The following is a 25,532-nucleotide window of genomic DNA, read 5'->3' as shown; positions in this document are numbered from 1 at the left end:
GGCAAAGTGACTCACTGGTGACGTCAACGATCGACCACACTTTTGAGTCCAGTCACCTAGTTTTGAAAATTATTTTGCCCCTTCCACACTATAGTAAACTGTCACCTCTAACAAGCCAAGGAGAAGCAGGTGGACTTGCTGCTATTAATCTTTGACACCAGTGAGTCATTTTCTTCAGAAGAGATAAACAGATCCTAATGCATTGAACCAACTGGAGTGGACAGCAGGCTCTTTGGAGTTATTTCCATAAAAACCTTGATTTGCTGGTATTACTCATGAGGGATCCTCATTGTAAAATGGTTTGAAAGCACTGCTAATTAGGTCACTTATTTACATGACAATCCCCTGCGTTTAAGGCTGGTGGGTGGGAGGAAAGAAAGATGGAACAAGAGTAATTAGCGTAATCATGACGGTAAGCTAAGTGCTGACCCCATGGCACCAGATCAATAACGGGACTGCATCACGGTGGTGTGCCTATTGTGCGAGATAAAGAACCATAAATGGTGAGCATCCAGGTCAGAAAAACAACGTCTCATTTTCTAACCATTAAATATTTGATGTGAAGCATTGAGGCTGGGGAAAGCTGCAACCACTAATCCATAAGAACAGCTTCACTGCAGACATTCAAGGGAAAAAAGGCACTGAAAGGCATTAGGAGATCACTTTGACAAGAAAACAAGAGCTTTTAGTTGACTGATGACTGTGTGGTTTCATTCCCTGAGATCCAGCAAAGCAGACACATTTAAGCTATGAAACTTTATCACCAAAGTCATAAAACAAACCAAAAGAATCTCTTAATGCTCAGGTTTACCAAAACAGCCATTTTGTCTTCACGAGGTCAGCAGTTCCCTGCTGGTCTTGACGGTTAGTCTTAACACTTTGCTGCCCCAAATAAATTTCCCATGGTTTTAGTCCTCCAAAAGCCAACTCAGCTAAGATGGTACCAGCTGGACTCTTGTCTACTGCCTGAATTGCTCTGCTCAGCTCTTGGTCAGCTTCAGTTGGTGTTAAGAGACCAACAGACACAGCTTTGCTTTCGGATCCAAGACAATTTTGCTGAATTGGCACTTACAGGGGAAAAAAATAATCCCATTTTGATATGTTAAGTCAATCCATTCAATCCGGAGGCTCTTTGGGAGAAAACACCTTCATAGTGTTGCTGATGGCTCTTGGAGTCATTGATAAAAGGCTCATAAATGGTCTAAGTCAGGATACCGATGGATGCTTAACATTTCCTCTCCAAATGTCTTCTGAAAGGCCTCTGCACTCTGACACTGGTTCCCCCATTAGGCTTTTACCATTCAGGATGGAGTAACTCCAGGTGACACGACGTATCTGCTGAACCCAAGGTCTAAATATTAGCTAGGAGTCTCCAACCTGTTTGTAGCAGCTTTACGTAAGTGTAAGTACATTTTGTAGCTTCTATTACAACTACAAATGGCGATTAATTAGCAGATGATCACAGATGGTTTGGTTTGGACTTCACAGATCCACATTTTACTGTGGCTGAGGACGGCGCTCCCCTGTTTTTGTAGCTTCTATTACAACTACAAATGGCGATTAATTAGCAGATGATCACAGATGGTTTGGTTTGGACTTCACAGATCCACATTTTACTGTGGCTGAGGACGGCAAAGCTCCCCTGTCCTTGCTTAAGGGAGTCCCACCTGGGGAAACCCATGCCTCGAGGCAGGTATCTCATTTCTTGATTAAATACCAGCCCCAAGCACACTGTGGACAATGGTGGGGTTTGTAGCAGCAAGGAGACGACATTGGTCATCTCTGCAGCATCCCAGAGATGTCAGCACAGGAACAGGCTGAGCTGTGGGACTGACAAGAGGCACCTGTGCGGATATGAGCCACGGCGATGCAGATAAGACGCCCAAGAAGACCTTTTCCTTTTGGCTTCCTCTGGTTCTCCTCTGAACCAACCAGATCTGAATGAAGACGTCCAACACCATTTTGAACCAGCCGTTCCCAGGCCAAATTAATACACTCTACCCAGGTGCAGGGCTTCACACCTTGAGCTTATTTCAGGACTACCCACATTCATGTAACTTGTGGTCAGCTCAGGGCACGGACAGGGTGAACTTGTGTTTATCTGTAAAACACCCCGTAGACACAAAGTGAGTTAACATGATCCTGATCAAACAGGCTGCAAGGCAGAGGTGGAAAGGGATCACCCCAGGACACCAGATCTCCATTCGGACAATGCGTGCAGAGCTATGAGATGGAAAAAGGCATTACGGATGATCGCATTATGAAGGTTCAGAGCACCTGAGCAGGTGATCTGATCACGTTTTGAGCATTTGCAGAAGAGCACCAACTGTTCAGTTAGTGGAACAGAAAAAAAAAAAGTATTGGAAAATGAGACTGCTTAAGAAGCTATAATGGAAAGCTGTCATTTAGACTAAGTTATATTGAAGCAACAGATATTCCTCAAATAATACAAGCACTCAAGATTTATCTTCTTAAGTTAATGGCAGATGTTTTGCATTTGTTAGAAATTTGCAGCTTTTTCTGCTTTAGAAATAAATTTACTTTTGTTGCAATAATAAAGCAACAGCATTCACTAAGGCCTTCTCCTGCGCGAGGTCAGGCATGTGTTGATCATCTTTAATCTGGCTTTTAAATAAGGTTCTCTATTAATAGATCTCTACAAAAAAGTTCCCCGTGAGCAATCAATACCGCAAGACGTGTTACAAGTTCAGTGACAGAAAAAAAATAAGCTCCAACTTGAGAGAAATATAGCCCCATTTAAGAGCTGAATTCAGTTCATTAGAAACACCGGGGTTAAACACAAAGACCCGTCTGAGTTCACCACCGCTGTGTGGCCTGACTACGAAATGAAAGGCATCAATTTTACCACCGCATCGGGCCTGATTTTCATTTGTACTGAGACCCCTTTACACCACTCTGTCAGCAGAAAGGGGCCTTCAAGTGACTGTAAATTGTAGCTCCTTTACTCTGGCAGAGTGGTATAAAGGGGCTCCGCCATCAATTTTAAAAGGCATCACTTTCTCGAGTGTTGCAGGATGCTTTCTATTAGCCATCAAAGCCTATTTCAGTACGAGGAGGCATACAGAGCCAGGCAAAAAGGGAGGCTGACCCTCCGGGTGCAAAGTGGTCCAAGATAGTCTTGATCCTGTAATGGCCTTCACTAACCTTTTCAAAGTATTTTGAGATCTATGGCTGGAAAACGCGATGCAAATGCTCAGCGTTATCATTAATAACAGAGAGCTAGTGACAGTTAGCTGCAGTATTTGGTAAAAAGCTGTAGCACAAACCTTTTTTTCTCCCTCCTGCTTTTGAATGAAGTCGTTGCTCACCTGAAATGCTGCAAGTCTGGAGGGTGAAGAGCTGCCCCTCTGCAGAAGAAGCGGTGAAGGTGTCTTCCACACGTTGCCTTTTGATTTTGGGGTGAAAGCACCCCTGAACAGGAGAAAATAACCTGCTTTGGAAGCATGCTGGATGAAGAAGTTAAGAGGCTGAATGCCCTTTTAGATACTTCAGAAGGGCCAAACTCTGTCCTTGCACACCCTGCAATGCCCCTAAATAAATCTCCTCATTTTATAACACCTCAAAAACACACTAACAGACCAAACTGCATCCTGACAGCGTTCCTAACCAGACCCAGCTGCCAGGGAAGAGCTGTGCTCTTTCTGCAACACAAACAGGTGGAGCCAACGACTCCTAAGCTTTATTGTTGGTGTCCTCATTGTGATTTTACTTCTCAGCGTTTCTGCAATTAAATCCCTCTGGTTCACAACCCCACGCGAGACTGCGGCCTCTAATTTGGAAACCACAGGGTTACAGTGCAATGTGGCAGTGGGAATGAAGAGTGCTACAGGAAAATGGTTGCATTCCCGGATAAAGCCTGTGACAGGAACAAACTCCACGCTGGCTTTTTGTATGGTTGTCCTGGTTTCGGCAGGGATCGAGTTAATTTCCTTCCTAGTAGCTGGTACAGTGTTTTGGATTTAGGATGAGAACAATGTTGATAACGCACCGATGTTTTAGTTGTTGCTAAGCAGTGCTTACACTAGCCAAGGACTTTTCAGCTCCCCATGCTCTACTGACTGAGAAGGCTGGGGGTGCACAAGGAGCTGGGAGGGGGCACAGCCAGGACAGCTGACCCAAACTGGCCACAGGGACATTCCACACCATGGGACGTCATGCTCAGTACATAAGCTGGGGAAAGCTGGCCGGGGGGCAGCGATCGCTGCTCGGGGACTGGCTGGGCATCGGTCAGCAGGTGGTGAGCAATTGTACTGTGCATCACTTGCTTTGTGTATTATTATTATTATTATTATCATTATCATTTTATTTCAATTATTAAACTGTTTTTATCTCAACCCACGACTTTTTCTAACTTGCATTCTTCCAATTCTCTCCCCCATCCCACCGGGTGGGGGGGAGCGAGCGAGCGGCTGCGTGGTGCTTAGTTGCCGACTGAGATTAAACCACGACAATGGTGCAAGGTACAATTTCAATTGCTTGGACGGGTGGGGGGGAAAAAAAAAAAAGAGATAAGAATCCAATGGGAAAGGACTTCCTTAGGAAGAACAAGAGGGATTTGTCTCCCAATCTGCATATTGGCATCTGCATCACTTTGAGTATCAACACCACTTAAACACTGCTTATGGCGCTGTCACGGTGGGACTGATGGCAGGGGTGGGGGCAGGCAGGCCACGGTCGGAGGGGGCAGGCAGCGCCCTGCCTGGAGCTGGGTCTTTCTGCCCCCCCCGCCCCGAATACGGCTCGTGTGAAATGGGGAGGGAGAGCTGGAAAGCCACATTCTCCCAACGGTCTGTGCAAACCCCTTCTTTGGAAAGGGAGCGTGGTGTTTCCACATTTCTCATCAAACGTGCATGCAGCTGGCTTAACCAAACACAGTAATTAGCTCCGTGTCTAACGCAAATCACCGGAGCGGAGACCCAGCTCTGCCAGTGAGCAACTGCAATTCACGTCTGTGGAGTGACGAGCAGGTAGCGGAGAAACGGCTTCATCCTGTTTGTTCTGCTGCGGGTACAGCTTTGCTGACAGCAGCAGGGTTAAGATGTCCTCAAGGGCACGGCAGTCCCAGCGATGGAGTGAGCCCTCGGAGAAGGTCTTCCATGCACCACCTCTAACACTGGGGTGCTTCCCCCATAAGTAGGCAGGGTTGAGCTGCAGAGGTTAATTCCAAATATGTACTCATATTTTTCCTCAGTTATTGAGAGTTCACCTTCTAGTTTCTGCCACTGCAGAAACAGGGTCAGTCTGACGTCTATTTGAAGCCAGGTTTGTGTCAAAGACTTTGAATCTTTGCTTTTTGAGGAATCTTTGCTCCAGTGCCAACTTCCAAGGGACACTAGGAGACAGGGAGGAGCTGGTATTGAAAGTCAAGAGCTTTGTCAACTGTCAAAGAAATCATTGGTTTGGGTCTGGTTTTAAAAAACAGTGTTTTGAGTCCTTCACGCTTTTGAAGCTTTTCTCCAAGGAAAAGGGTAAGTGTGCGTGTATGTGTGTGGTTTTCAAATACAGGAAGATCCTCACCCAACTGCATGAATCCAGGACCTGGGGTGCTACATAAAGCCAACAAACAGCCCACAATAAAAACACTCGGAGTTTTTTTCCATTTCTGTCTTGATTTCAATACCCTCCTGACCCAATGCTTCCTCTCGGGGGGGGTCTTTGATGCACCTCCCTACTTTGCCTAAATATTGAGCCTCAGGATCCATTTCTAAAGAGATTTTTTTGTGTGTGTGGAGAATGTAATGGCAGGAGAGGAGGTGTCTTTCTTGAGACTACTGCCCGAGTCCTGTTTTTCTAGATAAAACTGTTAAGGTGCTAAAATGGTATTATTCTTCATTAAGGACAAGAAAGAGAAAGCACACACCGAAAGCGAACATGGATACACTGAGCAAACCTTTGGGTGGACACAAGAGTATCTACTGATCTATAAACATACGTGGACACATGGTACACATGCAAAAACTTTACTTCCAATAAGCCATCTAGAAGAGAAAGACAATCCTGTTTTATGTGAGCTCCATGAGAAAGTAATTTCAAATTCAACGTTTAAGCCAGTCAGTTGTGAACTGCTGACTACAACGATCTGAAGTTATGAGATGCCAACAGCTGGCTGAATTTAAAAGGGTAGCTGCAACTCAGTAAGCTAATGGCTAATCTTTCATCTTCCTACCTACACACAGCATGCAACCATCTTAAAAATGTAAAGATTGTCCCAACTCCTTCATCAAGCATGCAACCATCTTAAAAATGTAAAGATCGTCCCAACTCCTTCATCGTGCATAATAATTCCTTCTTTGTAAAATATTCAGAGGGCTTCAGAAGGCTGAAGCTCTGGCAAGGGAAAAGGATGAGTGTATGTTGCATCTGCAGAGAAGCAGGAGAGGAAGAGGAGAGGACACCCTACTTCCATTTTCATAGAAAACCTATTTAAAATTTACTTGACTTCCTCAGTTAATTCATCTTCTTCCAGCAACTTTAATCCTTAAATGGTTATTGTTAAAAAGAAGTTTGTATTCCCTCAAAAGACAAGAGCAAAAGAAAATGACTTTGTCATATCTGACTGGTTCAGAAAATATAAAATCCAATTCTGAAGGAGTGCAGATAAGGGAAGAGCCATGGAAGAGCCATCAGCTTAGCAAACACTAAATAATGAAGAATGCAGAGACTGCCCAGCATGATAAAACACTCTATTAGCAAGACTGTTTTTAAATGAGTGATAATTGTGGCACATCCGCAGCAAACGGTTGTTGAATTTTTATCTCTAGGACGGGGCCTTTTGACAGCCTAACCAAAAAGCCACCAACAGGTAGCCCCCTTTTTAGGATTTCCCAAAACATGTCCATACCTGCCCAACTCCACCTTGTCGTTTCTGAATACTTATAGCTATGCCTAGAAATTGCCCATTCGCAGCCAAGGAAGCTTTGCTGGAAAAGCTACTGACTTTCTACAGGGAAGGAATACAGGGCCACCACCACCATGTCATGGACTTGTTGGAGATTACAGTATTTCTGGCATTGCACCGAGAATTCTGGTCCCAATCGCTCCCCAAGAGCTTTGATGATGCCCTGAGTGGGACCAAGATTTAATCTCAAGTTGCTGGGACAGAAAAAAGAAACCATCAAAGACCTGGACGTGTGTTCTCATCATGCATTGGCCCAACATGTGGTAAGCACGGAAGATAAAACCCCACCACCGCTACCAGTTAATGGCATTACTGCTCTTGTTCAAGCATAGACACTTCAATGTAGCATCTAGTCCAAGGAGAAAAATAAAGCAGAAGACAGAGTTGCTCAAAGGAGTGTAACAACTGCCGTCTGCCCAAAGTCAGCTACCCAAAAAGCGAGCTGGGTGACTAACGGCCCGTTGACTTGCATATGATGAACCACGGATTCCAGTTGCATTGACCTGGAACGCTTGGGTTTCACGTGGGCATGTCTTAAAGTCAAAGTTACCGATGCTGAAATGACAAAGCTGGCTGCACTTATGGTGATCTGAATCTGAATTTGGTGAGCTTCAGTGCGTGGCAGAAACCCCCTTTCTTTAGCTTTACTTTTGGTCAGTTATTTCCCTTCCTCCCTCCCTCCCTCCCCCTGATGCTCATTAACATGCTGTGGCTTCCAGCAATGAGATACTCAGAAATTCAGATGATCAAACCGCGACAGGAAAGAACAAGATAACTCGTATGACAGTTGAGCATTATGGCATTAACATGGTATGAATCTTTGAACCAATAGGTAGTTTTAATTCTTCCTCCTCTCAGCTCAGTCCGAGCACATTTGCATTGCTCTTCTCCCCCTGTCCAGGTGGGATGGAAAGAGACATCTCATTTTTCCTCTGTTGTTTATTCTTCCTATTCTTCTCCAAAAGAATTGCACTCCCCTGTATGTCATCGTAGCTTGCTGGATTTGTAAATACATCTGACTTGTACCACCACCTCTGCCCCACGGCATCACTTTTACTTCTCTCATATAGGTTGCAGTCAGCTCTACTGATGTTCCATTTATGAGATATACTCCACCAGGTTTCATTTATAACCATGAGGTCAACACCCTCTATCATTTTCTAATACTGCTCGTTCTTCCTCTTGTTTCAGATACTCCTGGCATTTGTGTACAGACATTTTAGTGCATTGGTATAAAGTTATTACAAAGGAAGATGAATTTTTATTGTCAGGAGGATGCTGCCAAGTGAAATATTACACTTCGTACTTTTATGTTTATTCACTGCTGCATGTAATGTCCTCTCAGAAGCCTGAAAGTCACGCTTATGCCCTTTTATGTTTGGAAAATATTGATTTATTAAAAAAATTGAGTTTCAACTAGAACTGAAATTATAAATGATGTTTTTATTTTTAACATCTTTGACTGTCAGAGCACACCTCCTCAGCCCCAAGAACTCTCCCGGTAACTAAAGTTCTGTGAATAAATATTTGGCTACTGAACTTTGATAGCATTTTCCATTGGGTTTTATTTTTTTTTATAATCTTCTGAAGTACACCCTGGGAGAGCACAGCAATTCTTCTTGTCACTCAGGTATTGAGAACTCAAAGTATGGGTTACAGGAATATTAAAGCTACCCGTAGTATTTTGGGTCTTTAATTGTTAGCTGATTGTATAATCTTAATTATCCGGTCTCTTCTCCCAAGTAACAAGCGATAGGACGAGAGGAAATGTCCTCAAGTTGTGCCAGGGGAGGTTTAGATTGGACGTGAGGAAAAATGTCTTTACTGAAAGAGTGGTGAAACATTGGAACAGGCTGCCCAGGGGAGTGGTGGAGTCCCCATCCCTGGAGGTATTTAAAAGACGAGTAGATGAGGCACTGAGGGACATGGTTTAGTGGACATGGGGGTGTTGGGTCGATGGTTGGACTCGATGATCTTAGAGGTCTTTTCCAACCTCAATGATTCTATGATTCTATGATTCTGGATCCCAACAAACTGATCGCGGACAGCTGGAGTAAACAGTTTAAAGGTCCTGCTCTAGAGCAGAGTTATAAACCATAGGAAGGATTGTCAGTCAACCAGAGATGCTCTGCTGTCGAGGGACAATTATTTTAACGGCGATAAAACACTATGACTTTATTTTGCACCAGCAAATTTCCCCCATCACTTCCCAGAAAATAAGGCTGAGGTGATTTTCAATGCCAAATTCCCACGAGAGCTCAGAAGATCTGGCTGCCCACAGTCCTGCGCCTCTGTGGGTACCTTCCCCCAGGACTCTGCTCCCCATTTGCAAGACAAACTGCAGAAATGCCATGTATCCTCACTACGTCCCCATGTGTCCTGGGATCCCACCAAGCTGTGCGGATTTTTTTACGCGGTGCTTTTCTTCTCCTCTGCTCCTCACCTACAGCACAGCGTAGATGCCTCCTTCCACACCCGATGCAGCTGCATTTAATATAACCCCTAGACAACAGGGGATGTTCAATATTTGTAAAACACACAGTATTTTATTACAGGGATCTAGGGCAATATGAAGTGCTCTAACAAATGCACGGCCACCTCCCCAGGGTCAACCTGTGACACAAAATAGCTATTGGGAATGTCTTGGTAGGCAGGTGAGACCCAAACTCCTGGTCCTAGGAGAAGCTTAACCCCATGTCAGCTGAGCTACAGGTGACTCCTCACAAGTTAATAACAGTGGAAGGGCATCAGTGGAAAGCAGCAGAGCTGAGGTCTGTTTATGCCGAGCTCTACTTCTGGGGCACAGCCACAACCGTCCTCTGAACACGACCCCGTGCAGACAACGCCAATGACAACGATAAGAAGAGAAGCAAACACTAATCACGTCTCTAGCACTTTCCAGACAGAAAAAATCACTATTCCCCAGGGGAAGGAACGAAAACTGAAGCACAGAGAAGCGAAATGATCTCACAAAGGTAGTGCAGGCAATCCTAGACAGCCAGGAACAGAACTGGTGTCTCCAGGCTCCCCTGTCTCTGCCTTCCTGGCACCTCGGTTCACCAAGGGTTCCTTCTGCCTTTGCAGGCTGAGCATCTGTGCCCCAGTGACGTGCACGTTAGGGCATTCCTCATTAAGATCTGTTCAATTTCTCTACTGAATTTATAATACACATATATTTTTAAATATTCAGCAATCTAGGATGCTTTAAAGAAAATGAAACCTGTCTTGGCACCGACACCTGCTCCTGTGCAATGTCATTAGCAGGGACTGCTGAAAAGCTCAAGCATTGAAAGACCCGTCAGAGGTTATACCAGAAGTGATGCTCCTGGCACCCTCACGTGGTGCCCACCACAGTCTGAGCAGATGTCACACCACAGCATTGACTAGGAAGAAAGAGATGGAACTGCTTTGCTTTCTACTTCCCTCTGACATAAACCCGCTTTGAAATCGAGAACAAAAGATGCCCACTCCTGCTAAAATCGCGGATTTATGCTGGTTTCCATTTCTAAGACAAAGGTTCTCCTGTGGGAGCTACTTACTCTGGGTGGATGAGAGGTTGGAGAAGGCTGCCTTGGTGCGACCTGCTAACCACTCCAGGCTCTCGTGCATGTTGGCCAAGGCCTTCAGGTCGCTGACGTCCCTCAGGATCTCCTGTTGAGGGATGAGTTTATCTCCCAGGTTGCCAATGAGAACTTCTGACTCTTTGCCGAAAGCAGCCCTGAAATGCAAACCAAAGCCACCCTCAGAAATACAGCACAGGACAGCAAGGGGAAGACATGAGTTACACTGTGGAGAAGGTCAAACCAGCCAATGTAGAACTGTTCCAGCGTGGGGTCTCAAGAACGTTGTCTGGTGGAGTTTTTGAAGTCTTGTTACAGTGAATAACACCTCTATCTCAGGGAGGTTTTTTTCTGTCCTTCTCCCTGCATTTACAATCTCTGAATTTCACTTCATTCCTCATAGTTACAAACGTCATCCCAATCAGCTCTCACACCTCTTCGCCCCACCCAGCATTTACACCTTGCTGAGACATGCAGGTGCTTTCCGTGTCACCCTGGGATACGTATAAATAATGCACATGCAGTACTTTTAATCTTCCCTTGTAAATCAGCTCTTCCAATCGCTGATTCACTTTTTTTTCACACATCTATCAAAAGAAATCTCCTGTGAAACCTGATGGCTTATCATGACAAAGTGACAAACAAATGATTTTGAATATCAGTCCGTGCATTATTTTACTGGCACAGAGATAGCACCGTGAAAAATGATGACCAAGACAAACGTGTTTACCCCCAAAAAGCTGAAAAAAGTTCTTTCAAGGTGTGTAACTGCTCACTCCACTGTCACGTTCCATCTTTTGCATTCAGATTTAGCTTTCCCGACACTTGTCTCCATGAAGAGCACGTTTGGTTTTATCCCAGAAGTATTTGCATGGCAAATATTCTCATTGCTTTTGCAGGTAAAGGAGGAGACTCCGGCATGACTTTTTGTGTACCATCAGGATGGAGAAAATCAGGACACGGTTTCTACATCTAATTACAATAGCTCCTGGCTGAAACCAAGTGCATTTCATTGAAAGACTCTAAGTGACAGCACATTTGCCATGGTCCTCAGTACACTCTTCCCATCATTAGTTGCTCTTTTTGTTATGAATTTGCATTCCACTTTCATTCAACTTTGCAAATCTCCACTTCCTGTCATTAGCTCTTTTATGAACTTACAATGAGGAATCATGCTGCTGAGCATAATAGCTGCAACGAGCTGCAGCAAAATAATCCCATCAGTGGCATTTTATATACTATCTAAGCAGTTTTATTGCCAGCGTCTCCCTAGATTTGTGGGACTTCACTGTCACTTGAGGAGAAAAAAAAAAAAACCACCACCCTGAAATGGTTTTAAATTGCTCAATTGAATTCATCAAAGGCAAAAAATAAAAATAGCCTTCATTAAAAAAAGTCTCTTCGAGGATTTTCTTCTGCTTGACAACAAAAAATATGCTGCCTTAGGCTGTATCCCGCATGCTATGGCTTGGGAGGAATCCTTATCTGTTGGCTGTGTCTGAGGACTGAGACAGAGGAACATCTCCAACTCCAGTGGACTATGGCAGTGGTAATTCAGCTGTTCTTCCTCTCTGTAAGATGGGCTTAACTTTGATCCACTCTGGCTATTGAAAATAGATTAAATCCTTTCTGAACCTCAGGAAAGCCCTTAACAAGCCCCCCTGACTGGGCATTTCTTAGATAGTCATAAGAGGCTACAAAGCTTTGGAGAGTGAGGACAGCTGAGCGACTCATCCAAAGTCCAAATGGGCGTTTGAAGGTGAATACAAGGTTGAACCGGGTGGACAAGCTCATAGCCGGGCTAGACCATTTTTTTTTCGGCAGAGCACGATCATTCTTTCAAGTAAAACACGTTATTGACTTCTACAGCAAACATGAAACACTTCACTTGGCTCTACCCCCCCACAAACACTCAGATAACCTCACCTGTTCCTGTGGAGCCAAAGATTTTTCATAGATATGCTTTTTCCCCTCTAACCAAACCACTCCTGTTGACTTAGACTATCAAATCCCACTGGCAACTGCATCAATCTTGGCAGTGTTAGGTTTGCGGTTGGACTCGATGATCTTCAAGATCTTTTCCAACCTAAATGATTCTATGATTGTATGATTCTATGATAATCACTCAGAAAAATAAGAAATGAAACATCTGGTGAATTTCTACCTTCGTTAACACGGCTTTGCAATACAAAATGCCACAGAAAAAGCACTTCTTTGGGAACCACAATTTGAGAGCTGTTAAATGAGGAGTCACTACCACGCCACTGCCCACAACCGCGATTACAAATTTGTTTTTATTGCAGGGACAACTCTTCTGCCTTCCCACACGCAAAGAGAAACAGTTTTGGCACCACTTTGGATGGATAGCCTGTGCATGAATAATACAGTGCTTTCAGTCAGGCTGGGAAAAATCTATATAATACAAAGCAGGGTGTATTTCCTACTTTTGCTCCTGGGAGGAATACAAATAAGGTCTTCTACGGGAAGCTATACTCTAAAATGTTGTTGGGATCAATGCGATTCTGCCACTCGCTCTAAACCAACAGAAGTTTGCATCAAAAGGGCAGCGAATATATTCAGTTGTTTTCTTTAGTACATATCCTTGACTGCAGAAACCCCAATTCACTCTTTCGCACAAACTGAAACCTATAATAGAGACAACCTTCAGCAAGTAACTCCCTTTCAGAAGACAACTTTAAAGAGTTCTGGTGGATTCCTGTAATTTCAATTTAAACCTGCCGTTAGCAAATGTCTCCCTGAAGCAAATTTTTGCTCGTGTTCTGGATGCCTGCTTGAGAGAATATTCACTACATGCCTTTGTCTTTAATAAATTTGCAAGGCTAAACACTTAACGGGAAGGATATAAAAAAACAAATCAACTGAATATCCAACCTTAACTCTGCTCTTTTGAATACCCGCATTAAAACGGCATCTTCAGACCTTCGATTCCCATACAGGTTTCAGCCAATACTTGTCACATTTGTATCTGTGTGTATCTAAGACAAGAGCCAGCACAAAGAGATCTGCAGCCACCTTCTGCGTTTAATTTACGAGTTTCTGATGGTTCAGTGGGTACCCTTGGTTTGAATTACCACGATTTTGAAAACTTAAATCCCATCCTACCTTACCCATGAAATTTGCTTTGGACTTTGCCAAAGCGTCTGAGAACAGTAAAAGATCCTGCAACTTTTGGTGAGCACCCAAAGATGGAAATTTCCAGTAACGGAGATGATATATTTTAGAAAGCGAGAAAACCTCATAACCAAGTGGTTCATAACAGTGTTTTACAGAACTGTAACAAAAGGCAACACTCCACTCTCCTGCAATTAATTCAGCTGTGCATATACCCACGCTCAAGACGGAGATTAATAGTGCATATCAACTACACTGTGAATAAAGCAAATTCAAGTGCCTTTCTTCACTGTCCAGCTGTTTCTTTGTGGGAGCTCACCCTTCCTTATGCCGATATCTGATGCTGGTGCCGCACCGCTTCATTGCCCTTTAGCCTCAGATCCCACGGGATTTGTATGCACTGCAATAGGGTTCACTCTTAAATCTCCACTTTGTCAGAGCAGGCCGGCTGCGCTAGCTTAATCGTCGGATTAACTAAGCACCTCATTTTGTTTCCCTTTGTTAAACCATCTTAATTTCTATATTTTTTTTTACTTTCCAAACACTGTGACCAGCAATGCGTCCGCTTTAGGTCTCATGGATACCGTAGAGGATGCATAGGGCATCCTTGGCATGGTACCAGCAGGGATGGGGAGAGGCCAGTGTCCTGGTTCCCCAAAGAAGTCTTCTGCAGGCAGACCGGCTTCCCCCTCCTCTCCTCCAGCAACCAAGAGCAATGATGAAGTTTTTAAAGGATGAGCTGTTAATAAAATTAAACAACCTATTGAGGTAAACTGCCTGGAAGCAGAGGGACTGATGACAACATACAAGGCTTCCCCTCATCCTTATTTCAGCATATACATGAGAGGACGGGAAACTCGTACGCGAGGGAAGAAAGGCCAGGGAAGAGCATGTGTGATAAATCAAGATGACCTGTGCTACGTTTAAGGCACTCTGACCGTGCCAGAGCAGGGCTGAAAAGCAGCCAAGTGTCCACATCAATACTGCAGAACGAGGTAGGAGGTCTCTCATGTACCCTTGGCAGCAGCTTTACATTCACTTACTGCTCCTCTCCCTTTTCTCTGCCAAGAAATTAGTGTCAATTATCCCTTCGGCAAATAACGCCAAGGAAAAAGCTCACTGGGAGGGTGCGTGGAGCTGTAGGAGGAGGGGGACACACCAAGCAACCCCCTTGGGAGCCCCCCCAGGAACACACTGACCCAACGTGGACCTACTGTCCTTTCTCACACCCTCTCGACCGCAGACCTCGGAGGGATGCTTTCCGTTGAGCGTCAGATGCTTGCAGAGGAGAAGTAACAAAATGAATTTAAACCGCTGCTAAGAGCAGCGGGCAGAGCTGTGGCTGTAGAGGAAATATCCTAAAAATATCTATTAAAGTGTGAACAGGACAAAGATGCAAATGCTCTAGGAAGAGCTGGCAAAACAAGGATTACTGCTTTGTCACGGTGTTGGACCAAAACCACATTAAATTGAACATCCATGAAAATGTTAGTGAAAACAATTACTGGGTAAAAAGCTTGCTGTATAACAACTCAATCTGCTACCTAATATAAAGCACTTAAAATACATATAGTATATTATATATACAGTCTCAAAACATGATACGCATTATAATGGAAAGATTATAATGATAGTATTCGCATCAGTTTCATTGCACCTTTGCAGATTCTTTCGGATCAGTAGATTTTTCTATGTATTTATGTCATATAGAAATTTCTATAATCCATTTGTTTTCTGTTCCTGCACTTGAGCCACAAGTCAGCCTGGAGACCGTGCTTAAAAACTGCATATAGAAACTACCCAGGCAGACAGATTTCCCCTTGACAAATTCAAAGAAATTCCTATTATGTTCTTATTTATAGAGAAAGAGAGAGAAGGTGGTTTGTTACTTCATCTTGCACCAGAATTTGTTCAACAATCATAACAAAATCGTGCAAGCACCAAAACAAGTAACCCACGTGGGCTTTTTCTGCAAAGGGAAGCCCTCTGAAATGATTTGCTGCCGCAAGAACAATAAAACCCAGCCCAGCCATCTTCCTGCAGAAGATGCCATTTCACTTGTTTCAAAGATTCAGCACCTGAAGGTATTTTAAAAATTCAGCACACGAGGACACTTTTTGCAGCACGTCCAAACAGCATTGTAGTCCTGATGAAAAGCTGCTGCAAAGGATCCTCAGTGGATATAAATTCACCCCGCCAACTTGAGGTATTCGGCTTTAAAGGACTGAAGATCTAGCCCACCCTAAAAATGACCCAGATTTGAGGTTCATCGGGATTTACAAAGCCTCGACAACAATTTGTGCATCTCTATTAGGGACCGGCGCGATCGGCGCCAGCACTCCCCGGCAGCTCCAAATCTCTGCTGAGAGGTCGCAACACTGTCAAAAAGCAGACATCACTAATTGACAATTTTAAGCTGTAACATCACACGCCATCTTCTCGCTTAAATTTATTTGAATATTCTGGTCTTGTTAAGTTTATATTATACAATTTATCACAGCAGACAAGGAAGTGTCTTGGAGTATATTGTGTAGCTCTAATGATGTGATTTAGCGATACAGAATCTTGTTAAAGCAGGAGCTGTTATTAAATCTTTGTGGAGAAGCTGAATCGCCACGTTTCCGCTCTGCCTTCCCCCTCCATCCCTGCTACGCAGTTTAGGGGCACACACATCACCCAGAAAAAGTACGGTGGAAGAGCTGGGCATCGCTGCACTCATTTCAATAGACAATGCAATTTGTAGGATTAATGAATCTGAAGCTGGGAGATTCTTCCTGGATTCAGGTTCAGAATATATGTAATCCTCAAAAAACCCCAAATCCAGCCCAAATCCTCCAAAACTTCTTTGCCTTCACAAGACAAGCAAAGGCAGAGGGAAACTTCTCGGATACGGAGGTGCCCTGTGAAGATCCAGGTGCTCACTCAATTTTACACCTCTCAGATGAGACTCCCAGTAGCAATAGGATTTAGTATCTGCTGTGCTCACGATGAAGCACATTTTCCCGTAGGATCCAAAAGAGTGATCTAGAAACCCATTTCACATAAAGGAGTAGACTGTCATCAAATGGAAATGACTCACACCTATGGTACGCTCAGATTCATAGTCCCAGTAGAGGGAAAAAAGGTCTACAGCCTGCTGCCAATCTTCCAAAATCATCCTTTCACCCTTTAAAAGTACTGTGAATATAATAAATAGAGCCTGAGAAATTGGAGGGAGATCTTTTATACTTGAGAGAAAAAGAAACAAGGAAAGAGAGACAGAAAAGCTACAACTGAGAATGGGAGGGAGAGCTAAGAGGTAAAGAAAGGGAAAAGCCTCCCATAAAACATCAAGGTTTCAGAAAAGGATCATGCGGCAGGAGAAGCACTAAGACAGCAAAAGAGAATAAAAATAATGGAAAGCTCCAAACCCAACACTACAAAAACCACCCACCAGGCAGCAGATGGAACAGCCTGAGATTCAGCTTTTGATGAAAACTTTGGCCAGTGCCTTCTTGCTGCCCAGAGAGGTGGAACAAGAGAAGTCCACCCTACCCCAAGGTAGGACCTGAACTCCATGCTTCTGCCATCATGGCTCTCCCTTTGCACCGAGGGAAGGACTTGACGGTCCAATGCAAATTGTCCCAGCTCATTCCCAATTCTGCTTTCTGGGCTTGCACAGACTGTTTATTTACACAATGGGAAGTTTACAGAATGTTGATCCCTTTGGAAACAGCTGAAGTAATTCAAGCTGTGACCGATCCTAGGAGCTCTGTACCAACCTCCCGAGTTTACTGCCCTCAAGCACCCTCTGGGGAAGAGCTCATGGGAGCCTTTCTAATTCGCTGCGGTGCAAAATCATGCCTCAGACCACTAGCTCCTTTAACTCTGCATCTTGCTCCAGGGCTAACCAAAGCTTTGCATTTGGAGTACAGACGTGCTTGATCGCCCACCATCAGCTATGCGCGCTCTGCCCCATGAAAAGGAAAGGAGAGGAGATTTCATTCTCTGGCGGGTACCCCGGTGTCTTTGCTGCAGTTGGGTGGATGATGTGCTCTCCCAGGGCACAGGTGAGATGTGCTGCATGCCCCAAGGGAGCTGAGGCGAGCTAGTGGGTCCCACGACACAGTCCCAATACATATCCAAAACCGGAGGGCACCTTTCTCGCTCCCATCATGCCTTCTGAAGGGACACCCTTTAGCCCATCCCTGCTCTCTTCCTTTAGCCTGACATTTTTGTCTTGTCCAACAGTGACACATTTCCAAAGCAGACCCGCATCTGCACGCAGGCTCCACTTTTACATTGGAAGTACAATCTGAGGAGCAGCATCAACTAAACCAAGGGAAGAGAAGAGATCCCAATAAGCAGCAGGGATAGGGTAACTGTCCTGACCAATGCCATTTGGGATGATTTGGTGAAGGATCTGCTGTTGCAGAGGTATCCTTCCACGTTGCTCAAATACACCCTCTCCTTTTGGGGCAGAGCAAGTGAGGATGAGCATCCGCAAGTGAACAGGACATGCAGGGGAGGAAGCAGCAGGCAGGTGGAGCACCCTGCAGTCAGGATTATCCTCATTAAAAAAACAAAAGCAGTGAAAGGAAAAGTCATGTGGTACATGGAGATGCTGAGAAGTGGTTTTTTTATTGCTCCATGAACTTTAGCCTGAGAATCTGATCCCAAGTTCGGTGTTCAGGAGCTTGCTGGAGTCAAAAGGTGAGAGGGAAATCAGCATCCCCCTCCTAACACAGGTTTGGTATCTCAGATCGGCAACCAGAATAATCTGCGCTGTGGTGTGATCTTCAGACCAGCGTGGGATTTCCAGGCAAATGTGTTGCCCCGTGACTTGCCAGCACGCCTTCCTCAGCGCCCCGAAGACATAGTTCCCCTCGGGTGCACAGGGCCCCTTGCCACCCCTTGTGCTGCAGAGCTGCACCGAAACCCAAGAATTTCTGCCGTAACTCGAGCGCGACCATATCTGAAGCTCTTTTTACATTGCTTTTCCTCGCCAAAGGCAAACCTGGAAATGATACATCTTTGGATTTTATCACCAACGTATCTGATTCAGTAATGAACTGAAGGCTAACCTTTCTAAAGCGATAAGGGCAGCGTATTTCACACTCACCCCAGTGCCAAATAGCCTTCAGAGCTTTAAAAACTAATTATACGAATAGAGGCATGACTTTTCTTTCCTTTCTCCCCTTGCCAAGTTCTGAGCTACTATAATATGCTCAATCAGGTCCCTTTGTCTGGCCAACCGCACCAGAATATTAATGGGGAGATTCTGCTAGTATCTTACCCTGCCTTTTGACATCTATTCGCAAAAGAGATAGTGGCGGGTTAAGACAACAAAATCAATCACTGTCAACACAGATATGCATGAGGATTTTTTGCAAAGACATCGCGTTTGGATTCTTCTTTTTAATTACACAAATGAGTTACAGGAAACTTGGGGAGGGGGAGGGAAAGAAAACTGTGCACTGATATCTCTTCCTGCCACAGTACAAAAACTGGTGGTAAACTTTCAGGACATATTTAATTTAGCAACTTTCATAAAGGGATGCTGCCGAGTAGTTCAAGCACTGCTGTCAGCCTTGTTTTATGTCCAAAAAGAGCATGCTCCCATGTTTCACTAAGCTTAAACCTTCCTTTCCAGGAAAGGATGCTTAGTCCTGTCCCTGCTAGCTGAGGAGTGGGGTCTGTGAACACAGGTGGATATCTGTATATCAAGATTTTAAATATCTTGGATGGTTAAAGTGAGAATGAAATGAGCTCTCCCGGGCTCTCCCATCACAGCCATGACCCTAATAACCAAGGTATCTGCAGGACCCATTTCCCTTTGGCTCCACTGCAGTGCTCAGGCAGTGATGGCTACGGGAGAATTATTCCCAATTCATCAGCAGCGCCAAGAGGAAGAGAAAGAAGCAACAGCGGCGGAGAAATCATGTTCCTTTGTATTAGGAGAAAGTCTGAAAAAAGTCTGCTTAAATGGAAAGAAGATAAAAAAAGTTGGACAAGCAATTAATTTTATTTTGAAGCTTTCAGGAGAGATCTATTCAACCATGCACGGATTCTTGACGAAGTTTATAAGCCATGTCACTTACCATCAATGGCTAAAACTGGCCCAGACCAATTATGATCATTTAAATTAATGCTACAGGAGCATTCACACGGCGCTCTGAGGAGCTGAGGCTTAATACATGATGCTCTGTGCAAACAGATACCAGGAGAAGATCTTTGTCTTAATGTCTAGGCTAAAAAAAAAGGCACAGTACAGGAGCTTTTCCCCGTGAATTCAATGTAGATGACCTAACAGGCTTTCCATTCCAACAGCTCCGATACAATTTCACAAAATACTTCAATTAATGGATAGTAAAATGCCAATATTGGAATAGAATGCCTATTAGGATCAAAATGTTGGCACTGCTAGCATCAGACTGCGCTTGGCCATCAGATTTAGCCTGGCCAGGAATTTACACTAGCAGGTTACGCTCAGCCAGTAGTACCCAGCATTGCAGCCACGGGAGCTCTGGTGTCCCACACTGATGGCTCAGAAATCAGAGTAAGAGCCATGAGGGCATCCCAGCACCTTTCTGTGCCAAGAAACAAACGATAAACGCGAAGGCAAAGATGAAGGTTAGGACTCAATCCATGAATCTCAAAAAACCCACGGACTGCACAAGGACCCCAAGGGCTCTGCATCCTCACCCTTCCACTATCACTGAAGATTTTTTAAAACACTGGCAAAGCTGATTATCCTCACTGCAGTATGAGCAAACATTTCTGTGACTAGCCATATTTTATAATCTTCGTCGTTCCTCTCTCTAGACTGCATCATCTTTATGTTACTGTGCTTGCATTCAGTGAATAAGTAAAATGACAATCTGGGCAAATTAGACTTTAATTTTCAACAGCTTCACTTACTCCTACAGTTTTATAGCCAAATGCCAATCAAGAAAGTGATGAATAGTGATGGGAATGTGCAGACAAGCTATTTGACTCGCTGGAATGACAAAGAGGACCTGTTTCTTCAGGATGCGTCAACAATTCAGACTAAGCCATTTACAGTGTGCAGGGAAAGGCAATCTGCCTACTTACAGGCTTTCACTTGCCTGAAAAGAAAAGGTAGAAACAATCTGTTTTGGACACAGTAAGTTGCCTCTGAAAGAATCCCCTCTGGAGGTACCAATATTTTTCATTTGACTCTCCCTGCATAGCTCCTGGGGTTGGGACGGAGAAGAAACACCGCCAGGTCATGGCTCAAATGGAGGACAGCTTTGGTGACGCCAGTTCTGGGAATTCCTGCCCAGTACAACCAGTTGGCCCCTCCAATAGGTCACAGACTGCTGCTCTCTTCATTGCATGGGTGATCAGGGTAAGCACCATCAACCTGGACAAGGATCTACCTGAATTAAAAATGACCCTTCCTTTCCCTCCCCAATCCCAGCCACTTTCCTGACTCGTTTCACAAGCACGATTCTTCAAATATCCACGTCTGAGCAACAAGAGTGAGCAGAAATGAGCAATAAGGTCAGGAAAGCAGCAAGCTGGCGCTGCCACTGAAGCCTCCTTATTGAACTATGGCCTCCCTCTCTTCTGCCCTTGCTGCATCTGAGGAGCAGCTCTGCTTTTTCCTTTCTCTTGAAGGGCAAAGAGCTTCAGGATGGTTTATCCACCAATCCGTCGTACGACTGATAAGCAAAGCCCTGAAACATCCCCAAAACAGATTAATTTCCCTAACGCTTTCTCGTTCTCAACAGAACCAAATCCAGGCAACGCACAAGAAGTTCTCGGTTCAGCAAAGCTGGTACCTGGCTTTAAAATCACGCAGCGTAACGGCACGTGGACTCAAGTTTCCTAATTCCACTTGAGGAAAGACCACATCCCAACCTCTTCTCAAACCTGGGGACACAACAGCTATGCAAACACCGTAATTACTTTGTTTCCAGCAGGTTTTACCATTGTTGCTACTCTCCTTGAAACCCTTTTACAACTTCATACAATATTTTACCTTATAAAGTCTTCCTCCTCCTCTCTCTTGGGTCTCAGTTGCTTGGGCTGAGCCATGTTGCTCCAGTTGGGCAGAGATTTCAGGAGCCTGCTAATGTCGTCGTCTTTAGCCCAGGACGCGCTGATCACCAGCTTTTCATCTGACTGCACGATGCTCCTACAGGGAAAGTAGCAACAACCACATCAGTGCGAAGCAAATTGTACTTTTCACGCAATTCTGCACATATTCATTAAAATCCCTATCACATACAAATGTGCATTAAGCATTAAGGAAGGGGTCCAAAGAGGAACTCAACAAAGAGCTCGTGTGGAGAGCACGGCAACACGGGTGGATAGGATATAAAATTCTCTCAAACTCACAACTCTTGATGTACTTTGCTAGAGTCCTTCAAGGGAAAAAAGGCTATATTCTCCCCACCCTTGAAATCATTCAACTTGCAACCATTTACACAACCGGAGGAGGTAATTCTGTACTAGAAGAGAGAGAAGGTAGTTTCTCCGTGGCTCATTTGTTTTCTGCAATCTCAATCGAGCTCGCCAGCTGCTGCTGATTGTGTTGTGACTGCAACGTGGAAACCTGCCCAGGAAGACCTGGGTGGAAGCCACCAGCTCACCGCACACCAGCTGGCCCAGCTTGGGGACCAGGTCTGAAGCAATGAAAGGAAATGAAGGGTCCCGGGTCTTCTGTCCAGTCATCCAAAACATCTAATAATTGAGATTTCAGCTGAATCGTATGTATTTGTGAAATTGAATCAAAGATCATAGAATCATAGAATCGAATCATAGAACTGTTTAGGTTGGAAAAGACCTTTATGATCATCAAGTCCAACCGTTCACAGCATATTCCAGTTAGGAAGACTTTCCCTGTTTAATATTTTTGGCAGCGTAACTAATCTGGAATCCTCATTGGCAATTGCAGGAGACAAACGGGATGCTGTAGTTGGAGGAATCACTTAGCTGCCTATTTTTTGTGTCAGGATTGCTCAGGAACAACCATCAGCATAGTCCTCGTCAATGTTTGCTACTTCACTGGCACACTGGTGAGCAGAGAGAGGAAAGTCCCCTCCCACTCTTGGGTTGTTCAGTAGACCGCAAGGATCTGGGAGGTGTTTTTCTACCTCTTAGAAAAGGCAAGTGGGAGTTAGGGCTGCTGGTGTTTCCTTCTAGATCCTATCACCAATTTCCTTCTCTGGTGAGCATCTGGAAGGTTCTTCTTCTAGGAGGTCCTTGCATGGTGACCAGTTTGGACTGCTTCTCCAGTCCAAGAAGCAGGTGCCACCCGTCCACATCACTCAAAGCAAAAGCATGGTGGTGACCTCTCTGATGGGCAGCAGTGGGATCTTTTCTGCTCTCTGTAATGGGAACATGACAAACCCACCGAACAACCAGCACAGTGTGACTTGAGGAAGGAAGCATCTGAAAAGACAAGGTCTCAGAGGTCCTGTTCCTATGGAGAGGCTTAGCTGCAGCTTAACAACAGAATCAAGATGTCCCTCATGTGCTAAGAGACTGATCACCTTCTACTATGCAAAAACACAGAAAGGGCTCCGGGACCTGTGTTTGCCCCTCAAACACCCACCACCCCTTGCTCACAAGGCTACAAGACACCTAGAAATAATGCATTGCTGTGTCCTGCAATGCAAGGGGCTGAAGAAGTGTAAATGCCAGACAGATCTTTTTCTGTTACTGTCCCCCAAAAGAAATGGCTTCTCCAACATGGACGGAAACTTTGTGCATCAAAAAGATGCAGAGATTCAACACTGGATCTGTCAACCAAGAACTGGAGTTGCTGGGTGCCGCAGTATGGACGTATCTCTGCTGGCTCAGCCCATCTCAGCTCAATGTGGACCCTGCAGAGCCATTTAGAATAGACTAGAATAGACTATTTTTCAGTTGGAAGGGACCTACAACGATTGTCTAGTCCAACTGCCTGACCAGTTCAGGGCTGATCAAAAGTTAAGGGCATTGTCCAAATGCCTCTTAAACACTGCCAGGCATGGGGCATCGACCACCTCTCTAGGAAGCCTGTTCCAGTGTTTGACCGCCCTCTCGGTAAAGAAATGCTTCCTGATGTCCAGTCTGAACCTCTCGTTTACTCGGCTGCACACTTCTGGATCCAAGCCAGGATGTTGCATGGGGCAAACAGATGCTCAGAGCTGTCACTAGCATTCAGGTGGTGATTTTGGGAAGGGTCATGCAAGATCACATAAAGACCCCCGCACGTTTCTAAGGGGTTTATGTGGATTAACCGGTCTCGTTTTAAATTTCCTGAAAGGTATGTTTTGGTCAATAAATAGAAATAAAGGTAACAACACACTGAGCATCTGCGTTTTGAAAAGGAAAATAGTGAAAAAGGCATTGAGATAGGAGCCAACGCTGATCTATCTTGAAACAGAGCAGATTACTTCTTTTCCCACCAGCACAGAGCAACCTATCACTCCTTTCACCTACCACCAAGAAAACAACCTCTGCTCAGTAAGTACACACGATTTGTGAAAATGAATTTGTCACATGCACTTACACATAAATTTTCCTTCTCTTTAAATTTCATGTTCAATCTGCCACAGACAAAAGAATGAATTTTGTTTCCAGCCACAGAAGACCTCGGTGTCAAAATTTCAATTTGGCCTTCTGCTGCTGTTAAGAACTTGGTGTTTTTCCACTTACGAAAAAAGGTCTCTTTTTTCACCCCGGTGAAAACCGAGGGGAAAAAAAAAGCTCCACCAGAATCTCTGACATCTGAGATGGAAAAACTGAATTTGATGATATCTGGCCATTTCTATGCCAAGGAAAGACAACTGTTCCATTGAATATATTAGCCAGTGCTTTGTCCTCTCCAGATTTAAATGACTAAAGTAATAGTCTCCTTCCCTTGGGAGTCTATTTCACAGTTGAACAAATCTAACTCTTGGACAAAAAAAAAAATGCTGATACTGTGCTCGCGTTTTATTTTACCCAATTTCACCCCATTACTCCGTTATTTCCCCTTACAGCAGCCTCAGCACTCACCACTTTTACTCTCTTCAATTATTTACAGCCTTATCATAGCCCTTCAGATGTCTACGAATGCAAGTCATCTCTGGGAGTCTTCTGATGGAGTTATACAGAGGACGGAGCTACCTCTCTGTTTTATGATCTTTATTATCTGCTGTCCTCAAAAATCCTATTGCTTTGTGGAGTGGGTGTTGGGGGAGGGGAGGCTGTTTAGCTGCTATAGCAAGTTGCAAACTGAGCTTGGTGTCCTTGCTTTTCTAGGGTCAGTGTTTTCTGAGAGCCTAACCCACACGATTCCTGCTTTTCTCACCTTTTGACCATGTGGCACTCACGGGTCCATGAGCCGCTGGCGCCCTAAGCCAAATTCTCCATCGAAATCAACAGGGAGCTTCAAATTAATCGATGCTGGGACATTGTCTCCACTATGTGCGTCCCTTGGAATTATGTCCCCATTCTTTCTCATGATTGCAACACCTCCTAATTTTTATTGACAGGTTGGTTTTACTCCAAACACCCCCTCATGAAGGAAGATGTTAATAGGGTGGTACATACCCTGATCTCCGTTAGACGCTCAGCTTTCCCCATCAATTAAAAAATCCTTTTCCCCCACCTTCTCTTTCTAGCATCTCAGCCAGTTTTCAACCTCCGTAACTTCTTATCAATGTCAACCTAATTCGGGTCCTCAAGTAAATTATCACAAGACAGGATGACATGTTTTAGTACAGCTCAGAACGCTTCCTTTCAAACACCCCCCCTTCTCCCAAACTCCTATGTAATTATTCCTGCTGCTGTAATAGGGTTACTTGCTACCACCAGTGCCATAATCAACTAATTAATTCACAGCTCAACGGGCCAAGGAAAATGCCATCTGTTTGTACCCAGCTCCCGGGAGCGGGTAGGGAATAGGTATAACACTTACACAGGTGACGGCACATGAGCGA

The 25,532-nt window shown here is 44.5% G+C and overlaps 1 protein-coding gene across 1 annotated transcript in view; it reads right to left on the bottom strand.

Moving 5' to 3' along the window:
• Window positions 1-25,532, bottom strand: part of EXOC4 (exocyst complex component 4) — a 431,485-nt gene that overhangs the window by 47,877 nt on the left and 358,076 nt on the right. Inside the window, exons 14-15 of the mRNA XM_009290434.1 lie at window positions 21,599-21,754; window positions 10,459-10,637 (exon numbers count right to left, since the gene is read on the bottom strand). Coding sequence (XP_009288709.1) covers window positions 10,459-10,637; window positions 21,599-21,754 — 335 coding nt within the window. The remainder of the gene's footprint in view (window positions 1-10,458; window positions 10,638-21,598; window positions 21,755-25,532) is intronic.

Source organism: Aptenodytes forsteri, unplaced genomic scaffold (genome assembly GCF_000699145.1).
Source record: "Aptenodytes forsteri isolate BGI_AS27 unplaced genomic scaffold, ASM69914v1 Scaffold173, whole genome shotgun sequence".
NCBI classification, from domain to species: domain Eukaryota; kingdom Metazoa; phylum Chordata; class Aves; order Sphenisciformes; family Spheniscidae; genus Aptenodytes; species Aptenodytes forsteri.
Note: the sequence above shows the minus strand (reverse complement) of the source record. Positions and strands in the feature narration are given on the sequence as shown.